Source organism: Nannospalax galili, unplaced genomic scaffold, assembly GCF_000622305.1.
Source record: "Nannospalax galili isolate Female #2095 unplaced genomic scaffold, S.galili_v1.0 scaffold246, whole genome shotgun sequence".
NCBI classification, from domain to species: Eukaryota; Metazoa; Chordata; class Mammalia; order Rodentia; family Spalacidae; genus Nannospalax; species Nannospalax galili.
In genome coordinates this window covers 1560811-1572209 of record NW_008356327.1, presented here as the reverse complement: position 1 = coordinate 1572209, position 11399 = coordinate 1560811, and the positions used below count along the sequence as shown (strand labels likewise).

At 38.9% G+C, this 11399-nt stretch overlaps 1 protein-coding gene across 3 annotated transcripts in view; it reads left to right on the top strand.

Annotated features, from left to right (window-relative positions):
• Bora (BORA aurora kinase A activator) overlaps nt 1–11399 on the top strand; it is a 50603-nt gene that overhangs the window by 9129 nt on the left and 30075 nt on the right. For all 3 annotated transcript variants that reach the window (XM_029556894.1, XM_029556892.1, XM_029556893.1), the window contains exon 5: nt 3697–3778. In XM_029556894.1, coding sequence (XP_029412754.1) covers nt 3697–3778 — 82 coding nt within the window. The remainder of the gene's footprint in view (nt 1–3696; nt 3779–11399) is intronic.

The following is an 11399-nucleotide window of genomic DNA, read 5'->3' as shown; positions in this document are numbered from 1 at the left end:
TATATATATCTATATATATATGGTGCTCTGATCAAATCCATGCCCACTCCCTCCCCTCCAACATTCCCTCCCTCTGAGAGGTAACCCTAAAAGGCTTTTAGGAATTCGATAAGAGCTCTCAAATACTTTTGACATTTTTGTCCTTTGGAACAGAGTATGTTGCTAAGAGGCCCAAGGACATTTTGATTTTTTAGCCAAGAAACTGGCTACTTTTCTTTGGGGTTTTTTTGCCCTAACTGCCTAGTCAAATCCTACCTTCTATTCTTATCACACTATCCCCTGAAGAGGTTACCCAAATTGCTGATAGGAAATCAGGACACAGACTGCTCTGGCTTCTTCCATGCTAAACAGGGACACAGGGTGAGGCAATTGGGGTATTCCTTCAGTGGGTCTATCTAAAAGACTCCCAAATTGTATAACTCTTAACTGTAGGGAGAAAAGAAAGTCCTTGACTGGTGCCTAGGAGATGTGAAAAGGAAGTAAAGGCAAGAGTAGTTAGCATTACAAGTTCTAGAGAGGGAACCAGAAAAAAAAGTCAAATCTGGGCAAATTTCAAATGTTCATATCAGAGTCCATTGGAATTTCTTGACGAGAGCTTCCAAAAGCATCCCTCCATTGGGTTCCTCCTCATTTTTCTTTTGTCTGCCAAGGCTGGACTCACTTTGGACTCAGGATTTGTTTTCAGGCACTTCGATAGCTGTTGGAGTGGCAAGAATCAGTGTCAGCTCCCTCGAAAAGGCTTCTACAGGGAGAGAAAACAAATTTAGCCATCATTTTAGAACAATAGTAGGTTGTCTCCCTTAGCTGCAGGCAGTATTGTAGATCAAGATTTAAAGTCTTATATCTGGGCCCCGCTTTGTGATTAGAAACAAAGTCATCAATGATAAATAATTGTCTAAATAACATTTTATATGAACTTAAGTCTAATGTCTGAGAAGTGCAATCCCTGGGACTCTTAAAGAAATATACTGATCACTTTAATCTTTGGTTATACTTTCCTTTTGAGTGTTTAAGACCATTCAGTTGCCCCAAATAAACCAATTCATTTTTACTCTTAAGGTCATTTGAGGATCTGTTCCTCAGATCACATGAGCTTGGGAGGAGCCCCTGGTTCCTTTCTTTTACCAATTCTGTCTCTGCGAAGATCAGTCAAAGGTCCTGCTTGACCGTGATTGGCTTCACTTGGAAATATGGAGGAATTGTTTCCTCTGTGTTGACCCTCCTCTTTGTAGACTAGTCACTGGTTCAAGTCCATCTGGTGGGGTCTCCATGGCCTCCCTGAACAAGAGGACAGGTGACTCACCACAGTTACAGGACATTTTGAGAGATGCTCCATAGTCCCCTGGAACTTAGTCAACCTTGGAGGGCAAGGAGCAAAAACTGTCCTTTAAGTCCCTCTGACCAGATTAGGACAGGCCTCAAAGTATGGCTGTTAAACATACAAGAAAGTTAGTTCCACCTGTCTGGTACTTTTAATTACCATGTGCTATGTAGATAAAGCTTGGGCAAAAACTGAACATTCTCAGATAAACCTTGACTAGCCATATATTTTGTTCCTTAAGCTAGTTGACTAAACTATGACCTTAGAAAATTTAAGATTATGTGTATATTATTTTTGTCTCATCCTTTATATATCATAACAAACCTACATAGACCTTCATCACTTGCTTAGGCTTTCTCATTTTTTCTATTTTGGAAAATATCTCCATTCCCATATCCTTTTAACATCTTTTACATTCTTATTTTCTTTTTTAACCGTTACAAGACATAATATCATTAACAAATTTTCCATCTGTTGTGAGAATTCTTTTCCTGGGGATACTAAGCATTGTTTATCCCCTTCTAAGGTTCTAGTGTCAAACCAATGTTTGATTAAAGTTTTCCTGGGGAACCAGTGGTCTGCACTGATTTTTCTAAGGCAAGTTAGAAATCTTGTATTTCAGATTACAATCTTATTTTAGAAAATAGTTTAATATGTCTACTCCAGGCAAGCCTTATTACCTCTTAATCTCTAGTTGTAAATTTTCACTGTGATCCAATCACTTAGTTCTTCCCCAGCTAAATATCTCAGGTTCTTCTAAGTTTCCAACATTTTGGAAAAATCCTCTTTTTAGAACCCTTAAAGTTATTTCAAGGAAAACTGAACAAGTTAAACCTAAGGAAATGAAATCAGAGTGAAGATTCGGGTCAGTCTATCATAAGTAAATTATACACTTTTTCTTTTTAACATCTATTTTGAAAGTGGAGTAATTATATGTGTTCAAAGCAAAAATTTCAAATGTAGAAGGAAACAAAAGCTCTTGTTCTAGACCACTCACTCTCTGAAGGCAACTGCTCAGCAAAATACACATTTTCTATGTATATTTCGGGATTAATTTTATGTACACAATAGTATATCCTTTAAATATGTCCTATAGATAGATTCATCCTTCTCATGCTGTTTGGTATTTAGTTTTTATTTTTATTTTTGCTTAATCTTTCTTAGGCTTTTTATAATAACCCACACAGATTTTGGCTTTTTAGTAACAATGCATAGATATGTCCTTTTGATAGATGTTTAAGTTCTGTTCATTGTCTATATCAAAATGTTGTGATTTGTCCATGTACTTTGTATAATTGAAGTGGACTTGGCTAAGCCAGAGGCTTTGGATTTCAGTTTGGGTAGATTTGCCATATTACCTTCCTAAAAGATTGAATCAAATTAAACTCCTTATTTATCCTAATGCAGCTTTTTTTTTCTTTTCTTGTGCTATATTTATTTTAAATAACATATTTGGAATTCTATTTAAGCTTCAGTGTCACTATTTAAACCTGTGTGTCACTTCTTAAGTTTATGGGTAAGAAAATGTTTTACCCTGAAAACATCGGGATGGGAAAAGTACTATGTTAGGAATGAAAGAAATGTACATAAAGATCTCCATTTGTTAAGAGTGGCTAGTGACACTCAGGAAAATAGCTTAATAACTGGCTCTCTCTTTGTAGACCTAGTATGGTTTATAGTAATTGCTGCTGTCCATAGTATAAATACTACAGCCATATCCAATTTCAAGCTACTAGTGTGTTACCATTGAATGGGGAATGTGTGGTTGTAGAACACTGTGTGTAGAAATCCCGCCACACATATACATAAGGTATAATTAACTTCAAGAGCAGAGATACTGGCTTGAGGCACGAGTGAGATAATTTACAAGTAATACATTTTGATTATTTTGATGTACTCATTTATAAACTTATATAATTTAATTTTAATCTTGGCTTTAACAAGGGGTAAACAAATTCCTGAACATGTAATAATCAGATCTTGAGAGCCAGTGCAGGCTAAGTGCTGCATACCATTCATACGGCTTGTGTTTTTTCCTTGTCTCCAGTTACTCCTTTCCTCCTAATCCTCCATTTACCACTGACCCTGAACCAAATTGGCAGGTGGAGAAAAAAAAAGTAATTTCTCTGTGAATAATAACCCTTAGCTTAATTTACAGATTTCCAATTTAAGTGGTTGATTAAAAGTATTAAGATTTCTCTTTATTTGTACTTTATATTTCTTCTACTTTACATTTGTGTTAAATATTCAAATTTTTAAGTAGCTACAAAGTTACTATATACAGCATACTTGATGATTATTTTAAAATAATAGGTAGGTAGTTTTTCCCGTTTTGGGAGGAGTTTTGTCTTACTGTCTGACATGCATTTTCCTAGTTTTTCACTAAAGATGTCATCGTACCCTCTCCTTGGACTGATCATGATGGAAAACAGCCTTCTGAGCATCATCCCACTAAATGTGAGTATTTTAAGACAGTTTCTGAAAAAATGTAAAGCATTGAATGTAAAGAGACACAGCTAAGTGTCCATTTCTATGCTTTGGTAAGGAATGTGCTTAAATTTCTGGATAACACAATTTAATTCTCCTTATGGTAAAGAGCAAAACAGCTAAAATTTTTTTTGGTTTGTAGTTTTTGTTTGTTTGTTTTTGGCTATTTTCTTCTGAATTTCTGAATGCATTTCTTTTTTTCATGACCATTGTGACTATCAGTTCTAGTGATGCCTGCATTCCTATAGAGGCTTCATAGGTGCAGATGGTTGATTTTAAAGAGAGTTAAATTATGAGTGACATTTACAGTGATTCTGAAGGTTAGTATTTTAGTATTTTAAATAAGATCCTTAAGTTGTTTGGCTTTTTGCTAATTGTCTTATTTCTTATAAGGTAGAGGAAGGGTGATGCCTTAATTAATCTCCGGGAAGCGTATTATAGTTGACCATCTGTATAACTTACAGAGCAATTAAAGGCAACCCAGTAATCTTTCAAATATCTCTCTTCTTCCAGGCAGTGGTTATCTTGCATTTGCTCTCATTGTCCTTTGGGCTTTGAGCAATGTTTAGGTAGTATGTGTATGCTCTTAGTATAAGTAGGAATGTTCTTACATTCCTTATCAAACCACAGTGGGTAAAACTGGCTGCATTTTTTCTATAGATATAGTCCTAAATGGTTTTAGTAATTCCTTTTATGCATGAGGAAGAACACTTGTTGGCCTTAGTTTATAGATGAGAAAACCTCATTTTAGGAAGGTTTGAGTACTTACCCAGGGTGACTGAGAAAAAAAGTGGTAGAACCTGGATTAAAAACTTGCCACCTAGAATTGTATTCTATGTCATCAACCATTACAAACAAAAGGTGGTGTGCAGTAGCAGATGAAGACCCAGATGCTAAGCCTCTTGGTGCTATAAACTGGAGGAGTCGCCTTGATTATTCCGTCTTTTTCGATTCCACATTCTTATTTGGGAAATTAAGATATTAAACTAGAGAATTGTCCTCACAACTTTTATTATTATTATTACTATTATTATTATTATTATTATCACTATTTTTGTCTTTTTGAGACAGGGTCTCCCTGTAGTCAAAGCTGGGCTGGAACTCGCTATGGAGACAGGCTGGTCTCAGTCTCATGGAAGAGATCCACCTTCCTCTGCCTCTCAGATGTGGGGATTAAAGGTATGGGGCACCAAGCCCAGCACAACTTTTAAATTCTGTGTCTATGGTAACATTTTTATAAGTCTTAATCCCTCTCCCCCATTTTTAATGTTGGACTTTTTTTTCAGATGAATAAATCTCACAGACTTTTATTTTAATCTAATTTTATTTTCTGGGAAGTGTTTTTAGGTAGAGGTAGGATCATGAAAATGCAAAAAACATTTTGAAAAGCAAAGGCTACCCATAATAGCATGATGCACTGGTTATAGGATGGTCTGTAGAACTAACTAGTTAATGTGCTGTGACAAAACAGGTTTCCAGTAGTGTCACATTTCTGCATATATTACAAAGAGTGGTATGAAGAGGTTTTGTTCCAAAGGTTTGTTTTTTTTTTTTTTTTAAAGTTGTCTTTGTATGTAGGTATGTATGCAGTTGCATGGATGCACATGTGCATGTTTTTCAAAGATGTGTGTATCAGGACTGGAAAGATGTCTCAGTGGTTAAGAACACTGACCTGACTGTTCTTGTAGAAGACCCAGGTTCAAATTTTAGCACTCACATGGTGGCTAATAACCATCTGTAACCCCAGTATCAGGAGATGCAACGCCCTCTTCTGTTTTCTGTGGGCATTACACAACATGGGTGCACTTGATACATGCAGGGATAGTACTCATACACATAAAAATAAATAAATTAAAATTTTAAAAAGAGATGTTTGTGTCATGCTCAGCCTTGGAAGACAGAGATAGTGTGTCCCTCCAGAGGAGAGAGTAGTTATTTCATGTTCAGAATAATACAGGGAATGTTTCGCTCTGGAACAGATTTGCTTATAGCCCATTATAGAAAAATGGGATTTCTTTCTCTTTTTTTTTTTCTTTTGTTGAGACAAAGTCTCATGCTCAAGGCTTGTCTTAAATTTACTATGTAATTGAGGATGACCTTGAGCTTCTGATCTTTTGAGAGTTAGGATTACAGTTTGTATACCACCACACCTAGATTAGTCGGGTGCTAGGAATCAAACATTGCACATGTTAGGTAAGCACTCTACCAAATGAGCTATATTCCCATCCCTAATGAATGAGATTTTTTTTAACATGAAAATTTCTAATTTGTGACATAACCTTTGTTTAGTTTCTTTTCAATTGCTGTGACAAAACACTCTGACCAATACCAACTTGGGGAGGAAAGGATTTATTTAGCTTACATCTCCCTGGGTCACAGCTGGTCACTGATGGAACCCAAGGTAAGAACTCAGGGCAGAAACCTGGAGGCAGGAGCTGGAGCACAGGCCATGGAGGAACGCTGTTTGCTGGCTTGGTCCCTTGGCCCCTGCTCAACCTGCTTTCTTATATAAAATAGGCCCACCTGCCCAGGGGTGACCCTACCTACCGTGGACTGGGCTCTCCCACATCACTCAACAATCAAGAAGATACCCCACAGACATGGCCACAGGCCAGTCCAATGGAGGCAATTCACCAATTGAGGCTCCCTCTACCCAGGTGTGTGAAGTTGACAACTAAAGCTATCCAGCACAGTTGACCCCTTGTCAACTTGACATACAAATACATCACTATTAAACCACAACCTTTCCATTTTTTTGTCCCCAAGATAAGTTAACAGTATCACAACCTAAGGCAGTATAACCCACAGTCTTTAAAAAAATCCAAACACTTAAAAGTCTATAGTCTTTTAAAAGTCTCTTAACCATGGGCTCCTGTAAAATCCAAAACAAGTACTGTCTTATTTCAAAAGGGAAGAGTTGGGCACACCTAAGTAAAACCTAAGTCCAGTAAAGTAGCTTAAGGCTGGACATCAGAGACTCACTCATGATCTTCTGAGCTCCAAAAGATTTTGGCAGCTCCTCTTCTCTGACTCTGCCATACACAGCATACACAGCTCAACTTGCAGACCCAGGCCAGCTCCATTCTACACCTGCTTCTGCCCTTGGTGGCCGTCCCATGGTCCTGACATCTCCAAAAAGCTGGGGTCTTCACTGAAACTGAGGCTGCACCTTCACCAATGGCCTCTTTCTGGCCTCTCAGGGTAGAAAGCTTCAGATTCTATGACCTCTTCAATCCTGGAGTCTTCACTGCAACTGAGGCTACACTTTCACCAATGGCCTTTCCTGGCCTCACAGGGTGCCAAGGCTCAGCTGTTCTCTGTGACCCCTTCACACTTTCAACACACGAACCATGCAATAGACTCTTAAACATTATCAAGTCCTGCTTCCACCTTGAGACGGTAGCTCAGGTCTTTTCTGGACCATAGCTTCTGTGCTGACACTGAGGATATACTTCCAAGATTTGCCATACTGATGCTGGTCTCTTGTTACTTACAGCTGAGTTTTCATCCCCAGCTAGCCAGCATCAATTGTCCCAGTGAAACAAAGGTTTCACTTCAGTGGTTCTGATCTCTTCATAATTACAGTTGATTCTTCTCCAGATGACCAGAACCCACAGAGTCTCAATTCAAGATATCACACAAACAGCCCTGATAGTCTCTGCTTCCCTTTGATGCTTCATAAGCCAGGCCTCCATTGTCTACAACTCTTTTAGCATAACTGTTCCAAGCTCCACAGCAACAAAGTCTAAGCACTCAATGACTTTTCCAGCCCAAAGTTCAAACGCTTCCACAATCCTCCCAAAAATACCAAGGTCAGTTCTGTCACAGCAATACCTCACTCCTGGTACCAATTTCTGTTCTTTTGTTTCTCCATTGCTGTGACAAAATACTCTGACCCATACCAACTTGGGGAGGAAAGAGTATATTTGACTTATATCTCCTGAGTCAGTTCATCAGGGAGCCCAAGGTAGGAACTTAGGACTAGAACTTGGAGGCAGGAGCTGAAGCACAGGTCATGAAGGAATGCTGTTTACTGGCTTGGTCCCTTGGCCCCTGCTCAACCTACTTTCTTACACAACATAGGCCTACCTTCCCAGGTGTGGCACCACCCCCAGTGGGGTTGGCCCTCCCACATCACTCAATAATCAAGATGCCCCACAGACATGGTCACAGGCCAGTCCAATGGAGGCAGTACACCAATTGAGGCTCCCTCTACCCAGGTGTGTCAAATTGACAACTAAAGCTATCAAGCACAGCCCTAATATTAGCTTTCTGTTGCTATAATGAAATTCATGAGGCACTGCTCTCTTTACAAAAGGTAAGTCTTGAGCCAGGCATGGTAGTGCATGCCTATAATTCTAATACTCAGAACTCTGAGGCAGGAAAATTGGCACTGATATAAATACCAGGAACATGCTGCTTGCTTTATAGAGAATAATAAAGTCCTTTGTTTTAGATCTAGATGCCTTATATCTTTAGCTAGGATCTATGGAACTTCAACACACTTACTTTAGGTAATTTGTCTACACAATGCTACATTGCTCTCCAGAATGTCTGTGTGATGTGCCTGGCCACAACTACGCCTAGTAGTTCCCATGTGTTGTGAGTCTACTATGTCAGAAATATTGGTGGACATAATTATATTTTTCCACAATATCAGAATTTGTCGAATAATAAGTCACAAGGTATGGTGATTTCAGTAGCAACAATTTGTGAGATATTCCTGCTTTCCTTGGTGACCCTAGCCCAGTTGTACATAGTTTCTTTTATTCCAGTGTTAATTAGTAATATTAATTCTCAGATCACATTACATATCACACAGTAAATATATCTATATATGCTTATTTATGAAATCTTCCTGGAGGAAACAAGGAAAGACTTGAAATCAAGTAAAGTGTTATCATATTAGTCAGGCTTCTCTAAAGGACCAGAACTGGTAGAATGAATACATATATATTTGATGTGTGCACTATTCCTGGGGAGACATGTTACAACTACTCACCCAAGATAGTGAACCAACTACAAACCAAAGTAAGTATAGCACCAGAGTTCAACTTGGTGAACCATTGGGGTTACTTACAGGTTTATGGGTGAGGAGTTTGACTCAAAGACAGCTGCATCAACAAAAGCCCAGCCCGCATGGTTGACCACTCATGAAAGCAGGAAACGTAGAGCCATAGAGCCCACTGCACACACCCTGCTGGCAGCTCAGCAGGTTGGAGAGTGGCCTTTGTAGGTAGCTCTGTTGGTCTGAGCCTCTTCAGCATACCTCAGCTTGTCTTTGCTTCTTCACTGTGGCTTGGCTGGTCTTAGATTGTCTCTCAGCAGTCCTTAGGGTTTTTATATGTTTGGGAAGGAAGGGTTAGTGAATCTGGTCAATTTCAGGGATTTCTTGAGGCTATTGAGTTGTTTACTTCCTGAACTTGAGTTTCCTTACAGAATGGAAAGTTTCACCTCCCTTCAAAACATCTTGTTCACTTTCCTTTAGCATCCTGTTGTTTACCCAGGATGGAAGTTTTTTTTATTTTATATTTTATTTTTTTATTATTATTTTTTTCAACTGGGAAAGTATTTTTAGTACAATGTTCAAGATTATCTCATTTTCTTAGTGAGTCAGGAAAGGGAGTGGTTCTATATTGAACTTTTCTTTACTAACCACATTTGGCTAGATGTACCAGAAGTTAGGTAGCCCGTAAAAAGGGCTGGAACATACCTGCTTAGGATGACAAATGGTTGACTTTTGTCCTGTTTGTCCATTTGTTCTTTCTTTTTCTTTTTCTTTCTCTTCATTCATTCATTTTGATTTTTTGAGACAGGATCTTATGGAGCAAAGGCGGACCTCCAATTTGCTGTGTAGCTTAGGATGATCTTGAACTCCTGATCTTCTTGACTCTGTTTCCCAAGTTCTGGGATGCACCACCATGCCTAACCCTGTTCTATTTTGTATAGTAGACTTCTCTGTGTATGTTTCTAAAAGGAAAGTGGAACAGTTTACTCTTTCCACCCCTTGTAAAAGAAAAGTGGGGCTCAGGGAAGTTTTGGAACTTGTCCAGTCTCATGCAGCAGTGCCTCATTAAAAAAAAGACTCTTGTTTTATGTACTTTCTGGTTATAAGTCGTGTCCTCTAAGTATACACTTGGTTAAACTAAATTATCTCTGGCTCCTTCCAAATCTATTAACATAAGTTACTAATAGCCCAGTCTCCAAGAGACTGGGCTGGATTCACATCCCAACTCCACCTCCAACTGACCATGTGAGCATGTTTTAGTTAATGAACCTCTATCAGTCTCACTCTCCTGGTAGCATAATGCTGATAAGTGTACTCTTGGGGAGGATGAAAGGAAATGGTGTAAGCAAAGCACTTAACTCAGTGCCTGGTGGGTAGTAAGTGCTCAAAGTCAATCAGCTAAAGATGAGCTAAAGGAGTTGGCTTAGAACTCTGAACTCAGAGCTAGGGTACCAAGAGCTTGATCCATGAAGTGGTGCCTAAGATCGTGGAAGCTTCTGGTGGTTTGCAATGCTGTGTCCCTTGTCCTCTTGGGTGTTTCAGGCATGGAGTCATTGATGCCACCTGTCTGAGCAGATACTACATGTCTTACCTGTCCCAGCTTGAAACAGCATAATTGGCTTTGACATGAGAGATGATGGTGGTCTCCTCCCCAGGAGGTTTAGTGCTGGACAGCTTATCTGGTGCTATCACCGCAGACAGGCAGCTATAAGCCATGGGACCGCGACTTTTTTGCACTTTACATGTAGCAATTACAGCGTATCAATCCTCTCCTGTGGGTGTTTCTCTCTTTTTAGCTGAGTGTATCCCCAAGTGCCTTTCCCATTGCACTCCCTCTCCACTTAGGTTACAGTCATCTGCAGTCCAGATGTGGCTGGGAGCATCACTGTCCTCATCAACCACCTTGAGCCCCAAACTACATTTCCAGAGGCAGCCAGACAATTCCAGTAGGCAAGAACCAGGCCAGCACCGCAGAGGCCCTCATGGCACATTCTCTAGAATGTGGCAATAGCACTTGAATATTCCACAAAAATGAGAGATTAACTGGGCTAGTTCTTTCAGAAGCCTTAAAAATCATTTCATCTGTTCTCCCCAAAACGTGCTGATGTCATCAAAGCCTCATCCTTGAATATCTGTCCAAGAATCTAGTGCCTTCCTGAAGGCAGTACATAGATGTGATTTTTTTTAATTATTTATTTAATAACCACATACTTAGAAGAAGCATTTCATAACAACTGCATTGACATATTCAATAACAATTTCCAGAGCTAAGATGCATCTCTTTCAAAATTGCCTGTAAATTTTTAGGTTTACAGTTGAATTATTACAGTTATACAACATTGTACTCAGTATAAACCTTATAAGACATAACATTAAATGAGGTTTTAACCTTTAAAAAAGATCTCCATTTCATTATTAAAATAAACAGTTTCATACAGAAAAATTCATTTTCAATGCAATTGACATTAAGATGTTTGCACATGCATTTCTAATCTCTATATATCTGATTATTACTAGTCACACTCGGTTACTTTCTGAGATCCTTGGCACCTGAGCATGGATATAAAGTCATCAGGTAGATTT